Here is a 20333-nt window from a genome sequence, read left to right as displayed (position 1 = left end):
ATGTGTGTATCCTTACAGATCTGCAGTAGAGTTGGGTGTGTGTGTGTGCAAGTGCAGGCCCAACAGGATGAATAAACCATGTCGCTCGTTATCTGGGGGCCTGCCACTGCAACGCCATTTACATATGTCACCCCCACTCCTCTTCACCCCTTCTCTCCCCACTCTGCTCTTTTAACAGGACAGTCAGTCAGGATTAAACGTTTAGCCACTGCCCCATTCAGCACACACACACACACACAAACATGCAGGCAAACTACGCGCACACCCTCACAGACGCACGCTGAGTCACAGGCCGTGTCACCTTGCACTTCAGCGTGGAGTGACAACATGTCAGCAAGGTTATGCCTGGGTGGTGCCGTGTGTATCTGGCCTGACACATCTTGACATATGGAGATGTGTTTCTGACTGCGTGTGTGTGTGTGTGTGTGTGTGTAATAGCTCACAGTGAGACATGGCTAGATAGAAAACAGACTAGAGATGTAGAGCTAGCTGAAATCAGACAACTCTAGACACTGAAGTCACGACAGATTACGTGCACTGTGTGTGTGTGTGTGTGTGTGTGTAAGATCTGGTAGGTTATAGTGTCAGTGAGATTGTAGCATTGAGAGGGGAATCTTGCTTCAGCAATGCAGTAAGAAAGGAAATTAAAAGCGTGATGGGGTGCTTGAATGAGGGAGCACGCAGGAAGGAGGAGACATTTGCAACCGCAGCATGAAACTAGCAGTAAGCCCCGGTGTTATCCCTGCATCCATAAACAATTTGTTTAAAATGAATAATAAGGGATGGAGGAGGATTGAGTGGATAAATTGTTTTTCCACTCACAGATTCCTTAAAATGGGCTATTGTTAACAAAGTCAATGTGCATGATAATATGGGGTTGGGAGGAGGCTCTGGCACTTTTGAGTAGTTTTCAGTTTTGTGCCTCCTGTGGTTGACGTTTGGTTTGGATTGCATGGATTTATTAACCCATCCTTTAAAACCTCTTAAATGACTAATACGTCTACCATAGCATGACTACCTATACTGCTTGTGTGCATGCTGCTAATCAAGCCTGCATGTAGCTATGTGCATTGCTTGTTAAGTTATTTTAAGAAAAGAAAGAGCAGGAGCAAAATCTAACCGAACAACAGCAGTTCTTAGAAAAGCGACTGCTCCCCGTAGACTCCCATGTTAAAATGCCCAAATTTACTACAGAAATAAGCCTATTCCCCAGTTTTTAACCACTATGATGGGTGAATTTTTATATCTCACCAATTCAAATTTTATTAAAGTCTGAAAGATATGAATAATTAAAGCTGTGGCTGCATATAAAAGACGGTTGTAGCCACTGTGATGCCACCCACTGATTTACCGAGGCCTGTTTTGAATCCACAAACTGAGCATTGTGGTCGACGTCATTACCTTGGCGTTTTAAAACCACACATGAAGAGACTGAGGGATCTGCTAGAGAAACCGAGGGGCAACGCTCTGACATCTTAATGTATGCTCCTTTTGCACTCGAATGGTGATCAGAATGTAGAAATCAAACCTCATATTTTATTTAATAAGACCAGAAATTAGCAAATTAGAAAACAATCTCATCAGGACCACAAGAGTAGCCCCCTGCTGGTCACTGGAAATAATGCAGGTGCACTGGCTTCATTTTAGCAGCTTCCAGAGCTGAAACTTGAAGCTACATCCTTGTTCTATGTCATCTCTGTTATCAGCACAGGCTAGTATACTTATGACATGTTAGGAGGACCTGTCAATGCCGTTTGTAATGTTGGTGCCTCAGGATATTTAACTATCTGATAAATAACATGGCTTCCTGTACGCTTGTATTAACTGACCGTCTGAGAAGTCTGCGCTGTGGTTTTACTGGTGAGTAAAACTCTAGTATGACATTTATATACTGTACAAGCACTAATTAACAGTTATCTGTGTGTGTGAAATCTTGTTTAAGGATGCACCTTGCCAACAAGAATAACTCAGTATTTCCACCGTCTCATATAAATATGCACACTTCTGCCTCCCAACTACAAAATATCGTGACGACCTACAGACCTAAGTTGTTTATTTCTAGCTTCCAACATAGTCCCATCATTTTATGACCTTTTGAACCAAGCAGTCTAGAGAATGATTTAGCTGTGTCTGGCCGAGACGCGGAAGTATGCAGGGTTTCTTTTGAATACTTCTCTGATGCTCTTATTTTTAAATTATTTACAGCTACAGTCTTACAGTCACTTTAAGTGACTTCAGATGAGCACACTGTTATTCCAAATCCCTCTGTCATCGCATCATGCTCCATCGTTTGCCAGCAGGCATACTGCCTTGCCTTTGAGCGGGGTCATTTGAAACAACCATAAACACTTTTGCTTTTAGACGTGTTTGGATGACATGTTGTATAAACTAGATTGTTTCAAACACCCTCTGGCCTTTTTGTCATATTCAGAGTTGAACACAGATGCAGACTACACTGATGTGAAACACGCTAAAAGGGATGTGTGAGAACTTTCCATGGACCTAAAAGGACCTCAGAAACTTCACCCACAGAATCTGTGACAAGATCTGAAAACTGCTGTTCACAAACGCTGTCCATCTAATCTGACTGAGCTGGAGCTGTTTTGCAAAGAAGAATGGGCAAAGATTCAGTCTGTAGATGTGCAAAGCTGGTAGAGACAGACCCTAAAAGACTGGCAGCTGTAATTGCACCAAAGGTGGTTCTACAAAGTATTGACTCAGGTGGCTGAATAATTACGCACACCCCACTTTTCAGTTATTTATTTGTAAAAAAATGTTTGGACTCATGTATGATTTTCGTTCCACTTCTCACGTGTACGCCACTTTGTGTTGGTCTTTCACGTGGAATTCCAATAAAACTGATTCATGTTTGTGGCTGTAATGTGACAAAATGTGGAAAAGTTCAAGGGGGCCGAATACTTTTTGCAAGCCACTGTAACTGTCTCTACTGGTGGCATTATAAATAGTACTACCCCGCCAATTGCTGCAACTACTATTGATATATCATAAAATAGCATTTAATAAAAACAAAAAGCGGCCTGTGAGAAATTCTACATGAACACGTTCCGCAATTTCCATTTTTTCTTTGCTCTCTGTCAAAAAACACAGAAAAATTCTGTTTTTACTTTTAGCCTCACACCAAACAGACCAAACAGAGAGCGCAGCGATTATGGAGTCTGCAGTGACACTGCAGCCCTCGGAGAGAAAGGCCGATAATGGACGAAGGAGAGTTTGTACAACTGTGCATGTGCGTCTTGACTCCTCACCTCCAGGGTGGTCAGAACAATCTTTTCCACAGAGGAGAAGTAGGCTTCCCAGAGGAGCTGAGTCTGCTGTCTGAGGGACAGGATCTTGTCCTGGTGGATGGAGCGCACCGTTGTGGGAATCTGCAAAGAACAAACGGCATTCGATCAGTATTGCACATCGCTGCTGACGAACGATTGATCTGGGCATGAAAATGTTTTGCTGTGGGTATGCACCTGCTTCTACTGTCTTGTCATAGACATATGCATGTAGATGTGAACTACATGTACATGTAGGTTCTTAGTCATCCAGGTCATGCTAACTTTTAGAGCTTGGGGAAAAAAAGTGCAGCTGGAATTATGTCTCCTTCATTCTAAAAACAAAACTGGAGTTCCAGATATGTAATCTTAACCCTTGTGGGGGTTTCCCCCTTTGCTGGGACCCACTACTGAGTACTACTGCTACTACGACGGATTATTCATGCAAGCTGTCGTGTGAGCCAAGGTGTAAGAAGGGGGCCTGGATCATTACCATCACCACGAGTGAAACCACTGTGAGACCTTGCCCCACCCTGTCATGTGACCTGCTGAGGTCACCTGAGGTAAGTTATGATACCTGTGACCCAGGTCTACCTTTTGTTCGTTTTCTTCTTTTGTGTACTTTTTCTTTGCCTTCACAGAGAGCAGTGAGCTGCTGAACTTTTAGTGATTAGGTCCAGGATTTAGATCTTTTCAAAAACTTCAAGACTTCAGAGCAAGTTTTTGTAAAAAATAGCAGCAACATCAGAAGATTTCTGTTTTCCGTCTGTCTCTTTTTAACCTGGCAGAATTTAGTCCCAATCAAGAAGGAAGTCCTATTTGTGTAACTCAGTTCAATTCAGTTTTATTCATAAAGCATCAAATCAAGAGTCTTTCCATTCTAAGATAGAGCCCCTACGATAACACAGAAAACCCCAATATTCAAACAAGCCCTTTTGAGTAAGCACTTGGTGACAGTGGGAAGGAAAAACTCCCTTTTAAACAGGAAGAAACCTCCAGCAGAACCAGGCTGAGGGAGGGGGTGATGATCTGCCGTGACTGGCTGGGAATGAGGGGAGGAAGACATCACAAACTCAAGGTAGGTTTAAAAAATGTCTTGTTTTAAACCGGCAGCATTTACAGGAGACAAATATGTGACGTTCCTGAAGGAAACAAAGCACATGAAAGAAGGAATAAAGTTAACGGCTTCTATCAGTCAAACAATATTACGAGAGAGAAGCTTTAAATGCTTCAGCTGGAATTTAATGGACAGTTTTACACTTTTGTTCCAATAGATGTGTAGTTTCTGTTGTGACCATTTGTCACAGTAAAGGGGAGATAATGGCCAATAAACGGTATTTATCCACTCTAGTAAAGAGTACATTCCTCTATCTGTTAGCATGTTTATTGGAGAGGTAGATCCACTGTACGAGCAATATTTTCTAGATATTTCTGTGGTTCCGATAAATACCTCTAATAAAGAGTACAGGCATCTCACATTTAGTGAAAAACACACATATTAAGTGGGTGTTGTGTGCACCTTGCCCCATTGTACCGCAGCAAAATACATAAATCTGGAGAACGATCCAGGACGTCTCAGACCTGTTTGTAGCTGCACAGAGAAAGCCGAGATGGAGCTCCTGCATTATAAAACTCAAAGTCAAACAATATTATTACACACTTCATTCAAATTAAGGTTTAATGGGCGTATAATTACTTTTCCCCCTATGAAGTTCAAGCCGTTCCAACGAAATCCATTTGGTGGTTTTATTTATTTGCCCTCTCACAAAACAATGTGGGGCTTTGTAGGGACATTTTGTAAGCAGTCTGGGACTTGGTATGCCGCTTGAATTTTGTTTAGTTAACAGCCATGTCGCTAGAAAACCAAACATGGTGAAGATGGTGAAGACCGAGCGTGTGCCGAGGGTATCGAGAGTCAGAGAGAGTCTGATTTCAGTTGTGGGAATGCTGCGGTTTCTCTTCGCCGTGTCACTTTCAGGTGATATACAGAGCATGTGATTGTTGTGCGAGCGCGTCTACGGGCCGTTACCTGCAGCAGGAGCCTCTCGTCGCCGATGACTGCGGCCGTGTTCCAGTCGATGATCTCGGAGAAAGGCAGCTCCCAGCCGTTACTCAGCATCACTGGTACACATGCAGCCTGAGACACACACATACAGAGAGTGAGGCCTGCTACCTGCCTAATCTCGGTTGATTTACTGGATATTGATCCTCGTCATTACAGCGACAATACGCAGCTCTGTTTATATAAAGCTGTGATAACTGGACTTCATAATAATCGATCACTCTCTTATTATCTGTGTTTGAGTTTCTTTGAATTGAAAGAGTTTACTTTTAGTGTTTTTCCCGTTATTTGACAACGTGACCGGTAGAAGAATAGAAAAGGAAACGTGGAGAGAGAAAGAATAAAAGTTCAGGTGGAGGTTAAGAGCCTTGTAGATTCCTAACTATTCCTAACTACCCTCTTAGGTTTGGACATACAGTGGATAAAAAACACCAATGGAAGGAAAGAAACCACGATCCAAGCAGACATACTTTTTTTTGCTCAGTCAACTGTACCAGCTTAAGACTAGATCCTGAACTTTCATGGAGTTTATTCACTCCTATTTATTTTTCCTAGATATGAGAAATGCGAATCCTGACAAATAAGCCACAGTTTCCTCTAAATAATAAACTTTTGATGGAAATTTCAAATATTTAGCAAACATCTTTTCAATTATAAATTTGCAGATATGACTCATGATGGATTCCTCTGGGGAAAACCACAGGCCTGTGGATGTGGTTGTTATTTAAACATCTCTGTGCACCTTGAAAGGTGGCGACTACTTAGTTTCAGCAAATATTGCACGTACAGCTGCTTTTGGACTACTTTTTACTGGATTATCTGACATGTTAAATCTAGCTAATCTATCTATTTGACTTGAGCCTCTAAATGACGCCATGTGCACACCAGCTATTCTTTAATAAGTTTCAAACGGGTCCCTCCACCCTCTCACTACACCACTGCCCTCATTCAGCTTGTGAAGGGTCTGTGACATTAAGTGCTATTCCAACCAAACGCCCTTAAGAAGAAATGGCTTACAGAAGCATTTCATTGGGCGAGTCGGTGCTCATGTAGGTTTACTAACAACAGGTGCAGCACCTGTTCTGTGACCTATTAATATACTGATTAATATTGATTAGAGCAGCTTAAATCCTACAGGACACGACCGGCCTTTTTTCCTTTTTTCCTTCCTGCATTCACTCTGACAGAACAATGTGACACATTTGGACTTAAACCCATGTTGACTGGCTCATAGTTGCAAAAGTGGTTAATATGAACCTGTTGGGATCTTAGGAGCGTATGACGTAACATTTCTAGATTTGCATGCTAATAGACAGGCTATATGCAAAGACAGCAAGACAACTATTGGGGGGCGATCGTGGCTCAAGAGTTGGGAGTTCGTCTCGGAATCGAAAAGTTGCCGGTTCGAGCCCCAGCTCCGACAGCCTCGGTCGTTGTGTCCTTGGGCAAGACACTTCACCCCACTGCCTACTGGTGGTGGTCAGAGGGTCCGGTGGCGCCAGTGTCCGGCAGCCTCGCCTCTGTCAGTGCGCCCCAGGGCAGCTGTGGCTCCAATGTAGCTTGCCATCACCAGTGTGTGAATGTGTGTGTGAATGGGTGGATGACTGGATGTGGTGTAAAGCGCTTTGGGGTCCTTAGGGACTAAGTAAAGCGCTATACAAATACAGGCCATTTACCAATTATATCTCATTATGAACTGAAAGCACAGGAGTCCAGACTCAACTTCAGATGTGTGGAAAAATTTTTAAAAAGCCAGATTCATAAAAACATTTTCTCACACTGCTGCGACAAGAACTACAAGAGGTGAAACGTTCACAAAAAGAATTCCTTAATTACTCGCCCTGTTTCAGTTTATTTGATTTCTGAAAATGTCTGAATCATTCACAAGTCTGGAAAATCAAAGAAAGGAACCAGGCCGCTCTGGCTGTTTTATTCACTTCATGTCTTCACATCAACGTTTAAAAATGATGACATTAGGAGCGGGTGTGTTAATTACTCAAAAGGAGGTGAGCTCGAGGAACGATGAAGGGAATTCTTAAAAGATGAAAAGGCAGACGAACGCGGATAAACAGATATGAATGATATGAGAGGTGGGGAGTTAGTAAAGCCGCAGATGACCTTTGGCAAAGGAATGGCAGAAGGATGGAGGGGTGAGAGGAGAGGTACAGGGGAACAGCTGGTGTGTGCGTGTGTGTCTGTGTGTTTCTGTGGTTTGATGTTAATGACGGCCCTGTCGCTCCCAGGTCATAAAGGTGTCAGCTAAACCAGAACTGGCCCTCAGGCTCTGCTGCTGCCTCTCTCACACACACACACACGCACACACACACACGCACAAGCGCTGACCTCTATGAAGAATTGCTTTTTCATGCAAAGACCAAAGCTGGCAAATACTCTCTCTTTGTCGTCACGGTTTGAATTCGATGGTTGGAGTGAGTGTGACAAATGGAGAAAGGAGAGGAGAGGGCAAATTTGCCTCCTGAGTGAAGTGTTCTCTGCGCGTGTGCGTGCATGTGTGTGTGTCAGCTGATAGTGAGATAAGCACACTTATGTGAGTGCACTCTGTGGACAGCGGCGTACGGTAAGGAGAGGTAAAGGACAGTGCAGTAGTAATGCAGAGCGCTGTGCAGTTACAGAAATGGATGAACAGAGAGGAGGAAAAAAGAAAACGATTGGTGCATGTAAATAAAAGGAGGCAGGAAGAGGCAAAGTGGAGGTGAATGCAGAGCCAGTGTTAGAAAATTACTATGATGACTTATGTTTATTATTTGCAGCAGTTTCACCCGTAATCCAGCTTAATATACTCTTAACCTGGGCAGCAAAAAGCTAGCAAACGGTCTCTGCATGTCTATGCAAATGCATTAAAAAAACAAACCATCTTTATTTATTTTTTTCATGAAGTCAGGCAACAATTTAACAGTGTATCTGCAAAATGAATATCAGTGTTTAGAGGCAGGAAGCAGCAGCTAATCCTCTCAGCGAAGGTCTCGTTTGTTTATATTAATTACACTATTAGTCTGAAAATTAAGGTGGTAATGATCTAGTGATCCTTTAATGCTAGAGGTAGCACCATTAAAACAAATGCTAAGTGGAAGGTTGAGTGTAGGTAGTGATTATTTTTCTTCACAGTGATATTTGCTGGTTAGCTTGAATTTAGAGCAGTGAGCAATGCTCTCTCGCAGTGCTGTGGATGTGTGTGTTGCTTGTTTACCTGCAGCGCCTCGAGGAAGCGGAAGGAGCCCAGCCGTCTGCCGCGGGGCACCAAACAGAAAGTGGAATTGTGGAGCATCTCCTTGTAGTCGTACCTGCAGGGACACACACACACAGACGTGTTGTGAGTTCACTGATGTGAAAATGACACTAAAGGAACGGGCTTAGAAAAACATGTGAGTAATCATCAGCCACACAGGCCTGGAGACAAGTCATCCTCCAATGGACAACCACGGGAGGCTAACGGAAAATGTGTATTCCCAACCAGTTGTCACCATCAGTCTCAAAGAGAGAGCTGCGCCTAAAGATCTCCCTGTAGCCACAGTTTCACTAGCTCTCTGTAAGGGTTCTGAATGGTTAGAAACAGAACACGTTGCCTTGCCAGTGCAACCAAAAAGCTGCAGAAGGTGCAACTGTTACTCGTCCGTTTCCAGGTTCACCGCCACCACTTAGTGAGCTGTTGGGGAGCGTCATCAGACAAGTCTCCGTCTTGCATGCACATTACTGTCGACTGCATCTGTTACTGACCGAAGAAGACGCAATTGCAATTGGAAAAGGTTGCACCTAGCAACTGCCAGCAACCACTCACCATCTGGTTTGGGACTGCCCATCTTTCTCTAGCAACCTGTGGTAGTCAGAGTGGTGTCTCTAGTCACGTGTCACCGGGTTACAGATTAGACGATTGCATGCTGTATGAGCTAGTTCTCATCAGTCAGTTAGACAATTGTTTGATTGTTTGATGAAGGGATGAAATCTTTGCCACAACATGTATTAGGGTGGAAATTGTGATGTGACTCTGGATACGATGCTATCTGGAATCATCGCCCATGATAATGCTGTTATCATGACACAGTGATTATCATATTGCAATTATTTAGTATCTATGAGAGTATGAAATCTGTGTAACTAACAACATCAACAAAACTGTCCTAAAGAGCCAAAAAGCAGAATTTGATTCATATTACAATATTTTGAATGATTGCAAGAAGATGATGCATCACAATGTTGCTCTTTTGCAGCGCTACTGTTATGCATGTAGTTTTCCACACACTCCCACACATTTAATGACATAAAAACCAAACAGTTATATCAGGAGGGCTCAAACAACTTTTTTAACAAGGTAAAATACAATAATTATCTGAGGGATTTCAAGAGAAAGGGGAGTTCTCACATTTAAAGCGTTGCTTTTTGTGTATTGTAAAGTGGGTTTAACAAGTCAGCAGCTGGCTAATAATCCCTTGTTCCTGGAAAACAAGGTGTATGTGCGAAATCACAGCAAGAACAAAACCACGAGTTGATTTTATTATTATTTTATTATTTAAGGTCCCCAGAGTGTCTGATTTTGCTTTTGCCTTTTTCCACCGAGCCTCCTCTTTTCTGCTTTTTCCTTCCACCTATGTTGTCCTCCACTTCCTGTCATTTATTTCTCACAGCTTTTCTACATCTTTTTCCTTTTTCTTCTCTTTCCCCCAAATCTCAAGATTCACATCCACCTGTGCACACCTCCCCTCTTCTGTCTGCTACCTGTCCCGGTTCTTTTTATCTCTCGGAGCAGGAGGCCGAAGCTCCCACCCTCCCCATCTTCCTCTCTCTGCTTTCCCCCGCTCATCCCTCTATTTCTCTATTTCTCCAGTGAGGTGTATCTTATTGCTCTCCAAACAGGGTGATCAACCCAGCCAGGGGTAATGAGCTGAGAGTGACACCTGCTTCCACCACACAGCTGGCTCTGCGCGTGCATGTGTGCAACAGAAATAGACAAACTGTGCATCAGTCTATGCGTTCATGTTTGCATGCTTGGTGCTTTCTCGTATTTTGACAGGTTGTGTGTTCAGACCAGCGTTGGCTGTAATGACACTTTTTTCCTTAACACTGTAATAGGTTGTAATTCTATAATCACACTAAACTTACTCAAACTGCTACGCTGCTAAGTTTTTAAACTCTCTGCACAACAGGAGGACGAAGCGTCTTCAACTTTTGAGCAATGGAGATATGAACGTTAATCTTTATTGCAAAAAAGGATGAGAATGTAATGGTGAAGCACAAATGACTTTCCGGGCCAGAAACAGCAGCATCTAACACAACATTAACTCTTTCTGAGCATCTGCAAAGCCAGTAACGAAGAACTCTGGACCCAGAGTGATGTTGACCTCAGTCAAGGAGCCAAAGCTTGATTTTCAACGGGTAGGAGAAGCTGTGATGAGCAGTCAGGTTTGTAGAATTGTGGCCTCCATTTCTACCCATACCTGTCTCTCCAAAAGAAATATCTTGTTATTATTCTGGCCTCATTAGGACAGGGATTTCTTCCAGTGTGTGGGCACGTATTCTAAGGCCTAGATTAAACTCTGCTGCAGACACGGACACAGACAGCTGGAGCTTGAGCAGACATCACTGCTGTACTTCTTTAACAGTCCACGTGAAGTCCATCACCAGCAGTACAGGAAAGAATAATCCCAGTTTAGGACTTGCATCGTCAGCTGGTTATTATGCGATCATGCATTTCAGGCAATCTTGCCCAATAATGCGGAAGTAATGTTATATCTTTCAAGGAGTAATTTATTACTTTTTATAAAATAAAAATAAGAGGTAATTCATGACTTTTTTGCTATAATGTCCCCATAATTGACCCTGACACGGAAATGCTGATGTTAATGCGTTAGTTACACCAGGTTGGACCCCATTTTGACTTCACAGCTGCCTTTGTGGCAGAGTCAACAAGGTGTTGGTAACACCCGTCAGTGATTTTGGTCCATATTAACATGATAGCATCAGACAGTTGCTGCAGATTTGTCGAATACACTTCAATGATGAGAATCTCTTGTTCCACCAAATCCCAAAAGTGCTGTATTGGATTGAGATCTGGTGACTGTAGAAGCCATCTAACTGCAGTGAACTCATCGCTATGCTCAAGAAACCAGTTTGAGGTTATTTGAGCTTTGTGACATGTTACAATCTGCCTGGAAGCAGCCATCAGAAGACGGGTAAACTGAGGTCATAAAGACACGGGCACGGTCAACAATAATAGTCGGTTACTCTGTGCTGTTTAAAAGATGTTCAACAATACTAACAGGTGTTCCAAGAAGATATGCCCCATTACACAACCACCAGCAGCCTGATATGCTTTTGTGTTGTTTACGCCAAATTCTGAGCCTAAAACCCGAACATGTAGCCCATCTGCGGCAAGTTTTGACAGAGACGCTCTTCTGCGTTGGTTGTAACAAGATAAGATAAGACTTTATTGATGGGAAAGTTTTGCTTTACCTCAGCTCAGGTACAGATAGCAGAAGGAAAATACAAAAACTCAAATAAAATACAAACAAATATAAAATAAGTAAGATAATACACTATATACAACGGTAGCATACAAAGTATGTGATTATGGATATGGTTGTGGAAATATGCAAGACATAAACTATAAACTAGTTATTACATAACTATTCTACCACTACTATTCCTATGTAAGTAATAGATATCTATAAGTATAGACATGTACACGTACACACACACAGGTACACACTAAATATACATATGCATACACACGTCCATACACATAGAAGGTGCATTATGCATGAAGTGGTGACTGTGGATGTCCACAATGCCCAGTGACTTATGACATCGTGATTGAGGAGTTATAGAGTCTAACTGCTGTTGGGATGAATGATCTGTGAAAGCGCTCCTTCCTGCAGCGAGGGTGTTTCGCGACTGGTTCTTTGAGTTACTGTTGCCTTCCTACCAGCTAAAAGCAGTTTGGCTATTCTTCTCTGACCTCTAACATCAACAAGGCATTTTCTCCCAGACAATGTATAGTCAAAGGTAAATTACCAGCCAGTGGTGCATTAGAAAGGAAGCATCCTTCATAAATGATCTTCAGACATATTTTCATGACTCCACATGTGATGAAGACAATAATCAAAACAATGTAAACTAAATCTTCCTGCAACAATGACAGATCTGATAGCGTGTTTTAGCATTAAGAAGATAAGAAGGAGATAAACTGGCATAAAGCATAAACACGTTCATTTTAATTAGAAGTACCCCGTAATGCATTTGCATGATTATTTTTACATGTATCTTCTACTCTACTGATAACAGAGCGGCTGTGCTGTAGCACGTAAGGAAGTGTGAAGGTGATTGCTGATGCTGCCTTTGGTGCGTTTCTCTGACTATGGCCCACGCTGACAGGTCAAAGCTAGAAGCCAGTCAATTCTCTCCCTCTTTCTTGTTCACACACATACACACTGATGGGCGACTGCTGATGGTGCCTTGTCCCTTCTCCAGCCGAGCTCTAATAAAGTGCGGCGACATGACAGCCTGTGATAAAAATCCCACCCTCATTCACACCTACACGCGCAGCGTTCTGCACAGCACATAACACAGTTATCGCACACACAGACTCGCAGACGCGCGCGCCGCAAGAACAAGCGACAGCTGCACGCCCTCACATTGACGTTCCGTCACCTGTCGATGGAGACGAAGAAGCTATATTAGCCCATATTTTCACACCAGCTGTCTCTCTGGACAATCTGTGTGTGTGTGTCCCCGCGTGTGCGTATGTGTGTGCGTGCACGCAACAGCCCACAAAACAGACCAGCAGCTGATGGCACTGAATATCAATGTGGGATTTAACAGGCAACAGCCCTATAGCATGTTTTATCCAGCCATTGCACTTTTCTTTGTCACATGTTTAATGCGACACAAATGTTTGCCATTTATCCGACCCAGCCGGACATGGAAAGAACTTTTTTAGCACCAGGTTTTGGGATATCTTAAGACCACTATAAGAAAGTGTCGAGGAAATCACTGGCTTACTGGATGCAGATTTTAGGTAGGATGTGACAGCTGGCTCCCTCCCACATGATCCACCTGCTCTGCACCTTAATCGTACGACTGGGATTGTGCCTAAAACCGATAATTTTCTTTTCACGAGAGTTCTGGTGGTTTTAGAGGATGTGATGAGGTTTCATGACGAGACCTCTAGGAGGCGAGTCCCTGCTGGACAAACCCACTTTCCTCCTTCCTTTAAATGTCCTGTTTGTTTGCACAGCCTTCCTTTACCATCATCTCCTTCTATCCCACCCCCCTCTCGCTCTCTCTGTCTCTCTTTTATTTTCTTGCCGGCTCTCTCTCCTCTTTGTGTCCTTGAGTTAGCGGTGGGGGAAAAAAACCCACCTCCTAGCTGCATGCCTGCAGGCTGTGATCGTGTGTTTATGTTTTTCAGACACTTGCGCGAGCCGCCACATTTGCAGCCAACAATTCGGGGAGCGGGAAACAGAAAGTGTCCAGAAAACAAGACTTTTTGAGTGTGTGCGTTTTCCCAATGTACAACAAGTGTAAAGCAGTTAAGTAACATTTCTTCACCAACCCCAATGTCAAGAGCCTACACACACTCACCATGGCAACCTGTCATTAAGTGCCTTTATTTGTAGCAACGTAATTAAATGGAAAAGGTGCGTCTTTCAGACAGATGGGGGGTACAAGGTGAAAGTGGAGAGGGAAACTGAAATCTGCTTACCCCTCCATTCCACTAAGGTATAATCAGCTGGTACAACATCTTCTGCTTCTTATCTCGGTCATGGGGGCAGTCGCCTAAGCAGTAATGCCCTGACCTCCCTCTCCACCTTCCCAGCTCTTCCAGGACATATAATGTCTCCAGCATGTCCCGTCTCTGTCCCTGGGCCTTCTCCTGATAGGGCATGCCCTAAACAACTCACCTAGGCATGCAGGAGGCATCCAGGAGGCAGATGCAGTGGCCGAGTAGCCGCTCTACTCCGAACCCCTCACCCTGTCTCTAAGACGAAGCCTGAACACCCCACAGAGGAAGCTGATTCCAAGCTTGTATCAGCCATGTTATTCTTTCAGGTCACTACTCATAGTTCGTGGCCACAGGCTAAGGCATAATGACCAGTAAATCCATAGCTTCCCTTTCTTGTTACCACGACACCCTCATTAGCCATTTAATTTCACAAATAAAGCGGACACATGCCGGCTTCAGATTTCAAAATAGATGATCAATTCTTTGCCTAAACTATAACCCTGCACAGATTTATGCCTCCTTGTTGGTCTAATAAACCGATATGGTTTACTTACATGACGGGAAATAATTTAAGCATAAAAACTAACCAATAAATTTGGGAAACATAAGAAATTAGGAAGGCAGGATTTCCCACAGGCCTAAACTAAATTAAGGACAGACAGCTGTAGTCTTTTTTTTTTAAGTAACCCAAATAATCATGTAGCCAGTTGGATTTGTAAAATATGGCTAGATTAATAAAGAAATCTTACGTATGTAAATAAGGTGAAAGATGAATGAAGGAAGAACATCCAAACATGCATTTCATTTCCACGTGTCTTCCTAAGTGAGATTCAGTTTGTATTTTTTGCAACCTGGAAACAGTCAGAGAAATGAATGCGACTTGTCTGTGTGTGACCTGAGAGCCGGCTGCGAGAGCCTTGCAGAGAGGCAGTGACAGATATAGTTGAAAGTAGCTTGGCACCCAGAAATTCTGGAGTTTGTTTCAGAGTCACAACCCCAGCACTAATAGCAGCGCATCCACGCACCTATAATTAAAAATTCGTCTGCTTTTCTCCTCATCATTGTTGCCATCTGCTCACAAAAATCACTGGCTTCCACGGCGCAACGACTTATAAATGACTTCCGCTTGCTGTTTACTTCCATACAGTATTATGCTGCGGGTGATGCACTACCAACAGCCAGATTGTATTAGTAGCCTATGCAACGACCACAAATCTATAAGAGCACACAGTGGACTCATTCTTGGTTATTTTCCTGCCGTTGTGGCCGTGCAGGCACCCACCAGTCGATTATACTGTCCACTGCCTAAACATGGAGCTCCAGGGTGACGAAAACACAAAACCTCAGTGTCTTGCAAAGAGCAGAGAGAAAGAGATCCAATTTACTGCTTATTGAGACTGTTGTTACATTAGCCTCCCGGACCTCTCTCTTGTCTCCCTCTGCCACTCTCTGGATAATTTCTAATTGTCTTCCAAAGTGGGTTTCTGTGCGAGTCTTGCGAGAGTCTGTGGAAGAATAGGTGTCTGGAGGTCTGATGATGGCTGGAACACAATCCTGGAAAGTTTTTTCTCCTTCTTTTTTCTACTCTACTGTAGTTGGGTTTGAGAGTATGCGCTTGAGGTTTTGTTAAAGGGAAAATGATCTAATAAAGACCTCTGACTCATCTGATTAATAATTCATGATTAAAAAAAGCTCTGGTGTCTTGCAACTTGGCCCCTTTTGGCGCATAAGAATAGAAGTGAACCTCCAAATATAGCAGTCATACATCAGGGGATATGAAAAGTTATTTAGATTTATGAATACCATCTCACAGATGTGCCCATTTGTCTGGTAAATAACTACCAAACAGACTAAGGACAGATTCCAGCAGTAATTAAACAGGAGCCTCGTACTCCCCGTAAAAGTGCGAGTGTCTAAGTTGAAGCATATTGTGGTGTGTGTTCCCACGAGAATACGACAGATGTGCAGGCTAAGTGAGCTTATGGAGAAAAGGGGACGTTGTTGGCTCTTGACTAACTGAGATAGAGCGTGTTTGGTGAGGGGGAGTGTGTGTATGTGTGTTGGCTGTGTTTATCTACATATGTCGTGTGTTTAGTTAAGGATTATAATGTGCGTACATGCATATAGTGAGAGATATGAGCTTGAGAGCACCTGTGTGTGTTATGTCCTCCCCCTCTTAATCGTTGCTTTTTATTTACCCTGTGGCAATACGGAAAAAGCATGTGTCAGCAACTGTATGTGCGCATCCTGATCTGTGCTTGTCCATTCTTTCCCATCTTCCCCTTCATCTGCTCTTTTAACGCCTACAGTACACTGTGCATCTAATTCATTAGCCTAATTAGAGCTCATTAGCCAGCTTATGCTACTTCCTATTAGCTTTCTAGCGTGGCATGACCCCAGAGTCCGCATGGCCAAACATACGAGCTTTCTGTGGACAACCAACCATGATGATGGTGAGGTCCGCCTTCAAGGGCAGCAGATTTAGTGCTGGCCACACGTGAGAGATGTACGCAAACATATATGGCAGCATAAAGAAAAACCCCCAAAAAACCACTGAGGCTGAAATGCCAGCAGTTCTGGTGCTGTAATATGGACTGACTGAAGGTTTTTTTGCTGAACTACTGTGGCACAAGATAAGAAGAGGAGAGTGCAAAGGGGTCGTTCTGATTTTAAATGGGTTTTCAGCACTTACTGGCCATCGTCTGTAACTTTACTGACCATCGATGATCAGTCAGTGAGTTTAAGAATCTAATTTTCCCAGCAACACATGGTAACAGTCTACCAACAAAGGATAAAAAACATCAAACGTGTTACTAGATCAGAATAACAAGGGATTCATACTTTTGTGTTAATCTGCTCTGTAGCTACGTCATAACCACAAACCCCTCTGAGCCCCTACATGATCTATGCCGTAACCTGAAGTGCAGCTCCCTGGAAATGCAACTACAGGTCATATCAAAGAAGCGATAGGCCCTTTCAGTACTGTCCATTTTGAATTTACAAATAAAAGCCTAGAAACAGAGCCCAGAAAACATGTAGAAGTCTCAGTGTTTCCTGTCAGTCCAGTGACCCCAGCTTTAACGAAACTCATTTCTAACGTCCCCGGTACAAATCACTGACACGAAAGGAGCACGATGGGCCAAAAATCAAAGATATTTAACAACAAGAGTTTAACCCCATTAACCTAGAAATTAACCAGATAAACACATCCAGTTTGTAATACAGCAAATATTGTTATTAGGGAGATGAGGACTGCATCACAAGAGGACATCTGTTAGCCCACATGTGGGAGCTAACAAAACAAAGAAGTCCCCGATCTCAGGGTGCATTCTGATAAATGACACCAAAGTCCATCTTGAGCAGATTTCACCTGAATATGTAGAAGATCTGAGCAGGGTCACGATGTGACAGGCCTTCCTGCCCCGTCAAGAGCTATTTCTTGAGGGGGAACTGCTGACCGACAGATCCAAGGTAATATTTCTGTTGCTCCTTTTGTCTCTATCTCTCCGTCCCTCTTAAACTGTGTGAATACAGAGCGCCTACAGTCACACAAACAACCTCCGAAACACTTCTGGACACGTCTCTTCATAGCTACCGAATGCTATGTTGCATGCATAAATAAAATGTGTGTGCAGGCTTCACATAGACCATCTCGCTGTGTGTGAGCATGTCTCCAGGCAGCCAAATTTTGAACTCAACTCATAACAAGGCATCAGGAGTTTCTAAGATGTTATGCTAGTTTGCACAGCTGTACTGGATCCATGTCACTATTCAAATGAGATGTAGGAAGTGAGTATAGCTGTAGGTGCTGGGTGTCAAATTAGTCTAAATACATTTAAAAAACAAACAAAAAAACATCCGCACATAAAGACGGGGCTCATATACATGCAGACTCACACTTGGTATGCACTCCTGAATCAGTTCGAGTCAGCAGTCTGTTCTTTCCCTTCAGCTACGGTCCCCTTCAAACCCCCCTCCACCCCCACCGCACGTGTAAGCCTGAATATTTTACAAATACCCCGATAACAAGAAGTCTTCCTGCCACGACACTAATTCAGTATGACGGCTTTATCCTTGCAATCTTTTCAATTTGTCCTCTCAGATTTTTTCCACTGCCAACAGATGGAGGCAATTTTTCAGTTACATTTAGTGTCTGCACAGTAGTCAAAGTCCCAAACTGCATACACACACTCAACTCTCCGGGGGATGGAAGTGAGGTGGATTTCAAACTAGCCTGCTCCTCACACGTACGCAGGGCTGCTCTGGGGTGAGGGGTGCAAGATGACCGCAACAATTGCACTTCACACTTGCACGCAGACGTGCTTCACGTCAGCGGCCGGCGCTTCGCTGTGTGATCTCGTGGATGAGGGAGGGGCTCGGACTCCGTGGATGTTCACCGGAGACCAGCTGTGCCTCGCTCCGCTCTTCCAGATGGCCCTCGGGATGCCTCGCTGTGCCGCGGTGGCTTGTGTGTACATGTGCGCAGATCTATGTGCGTGAGACGCTATTGGATTTAGACATGTCAGCGCGTGCTTTGCGGCGGGCCTCTTTTTAAAAACACTGACACGTTTTGTCATCAGAGCCGCCAAAGTGAGGAGCGCGGAGGAGTCTGGAGCTACCCCTCACCGAGATGTCCTTTCATCTGACGTACACAGACTCGGGGAGAGAGAGGGAGACAAATATTTCAATTCCTTCAGTCCACATTATGGTCGCTGCAGGCTCTTTCCTGGCAAATCATTATCCAAAATCCTGAAGAGCCTAAAGACTACACACACACAAAAACCCACAGTGAGTTACTCGCACACACATTCAGTCACTCTTCCCTCCACGTTAATATGCATGTACTACACAGACACTAACCCCCTTATTTTCAAAGCGCCATCGACCATTATCATGGTCCCATCTGCCAGCAAAGGCTGGTCCGACTCTCCTCCAATAGGTGAGCAGAAATTTAATCACACCTAATTTCTTGTCTACAAATACATCCTAATGCAATCCCTCTGAAGACTTCTCTAAATCAGAATTTAAACCCAGTCTCGGAGCCACCTGGGTCCCCTCAGCACAACACCGCCAATCATAGAATGCTAAGACCCCACCAGAGCATCACCATGAGTAAATGGACGGCTCTGCACGTGGACTCACACGGAGAGATGTGCTGTCGTCGGTCACGTCTGCCCCTCTTTGAAATGTCAGCTTTGGAAAAATTTAGAGAAGTAACGGTGACATCAACAACTGTTTATGTTGGAATTTAACTGACCAAGCTACAAAGTTGCAGCTATTCGGGGACGACAATAACCTTTTTAATGTTGGTAACATGTTCAAATTGGGATTTTTAGCAGGCTAAAAACCATCGATCCCTCCATTCTTCTCCACTTATGTTGGGACTGAAGTCTATCTCAGCTATTGTTAGGCCTAAGAGCTGGGATACACCCTGGACAGGTCGCCAGCTTAAGAAATTAATCCTGTCAACATTCAGTGTGGGGCTAAGGTTTATCTAGCATTACCAGCCTATTGTTAGCCGCGACAATGAAGTCATGCTATCTGCTTGCGCTCACGCTTGTTTCATTTCAGCTCAGCAGTACGAGTCCTTCCTCCTGCTTTGACTGCTCCCCATTTCACTGCTCTCTTCCCACCATGTACCACTGTGAAGCAGGCATTCACAGGGTGGAGTGAAGTGAAGCAGATGGGTGAAGCTAAGACAATGCTTCTGGAGTCTCAGTTCGTCCCAACGACGATATGTTATCTGACTGTAAAGGTAACAAAAGGTTTTTATCTCCTCTCCTCTCTCACGCCCTCCTTATTTACTTTGGCAGACTGGCACCATTTTTGCGTTCCATTTGCACCGGAGGCCAGATTTCGGAGCTGGGATGGACGTCACTGCCTTCACTAGGATTCGTTTTGCTCCTTAGCAAGGTGGAGTCATTCACGCATCGCTAGCAATACAACGCAGACAACCACTCTGCACGTGGCTTATTTAGTGAGACACAAATACACAAACGTGGCAGCTCATTTTACAAGTTTTACAGTTTTACTAATATTTAGGTGCACTGCTATCATTTGGATTCTTAACTCAGGGGTTGGGGGGACGTGTGACCTTCTGAGCTGTTAGTGTGACTTACTGCTTAGTGTGGGGGGCGTTCCAGTTAAAAATTCTGACTGGGAACTTCAAATGGAACCCCTATATGCAGTAGGAGAACTGGGGTTCGCAAACGCAAGGGAAGAGTGGAGTGGTGTGAGCTTGCAAGTGGCGAAT

At 43.8% G+C, this 20333-nt stretch overlaps 1 protein-coding gene across 1 annotated transcript in view; it reads right to left on the bottom strand.

The window, feature by feature from the left end:
* The window catches only part of ext1b (exostosin glycosyltransferase 1b), a 128239-nt gene that overhangs the window by 31116 nt on the left and 76790 nt on the right, over positions 1 to 20333 (bottom strand). Inside the window, exons 3-5 of the mRNA XM_005748661.1 lie at positions 8552 to 8645; positions 5311 to 5418; positions 3267 to 3386 (exon numbers count right to left, since the gene is read on the bottom strand). Of these exons, the coding sequence (XP_005748718.1) occupies positions 3267 to 3386; positions 5311 to 5418; positions 8552 to 8645 (322 nt within the window). The remainder of the gene's footprint in view (positions 1 to 3266; positions 3387 to 5310; positions 5419 to 8551; positions 8646 to 20333) is intronic.

Source organism: Pundamilia nyererei, unplaced genomic scaffold (assembly GCF_000239375.1).
Source record: "Pundamilia nyererei isolate P.nyererei 1_Seehausen unplaced genomic scaffold, PunNye1.0 scaffold00226, whole genome shotgun sequence".
Classification (NCBI taxonomy): Eukaryota; Metazoa; Chordata; class Actinopteri; order Cichliformes; family Cichlidae; genus Pundamilia; species Pundamilia nyererei.
Note: the sequence above shows the minus strand (reverse complement) of the source record. Positions and strands in the feature narration are given on the sequence as shown.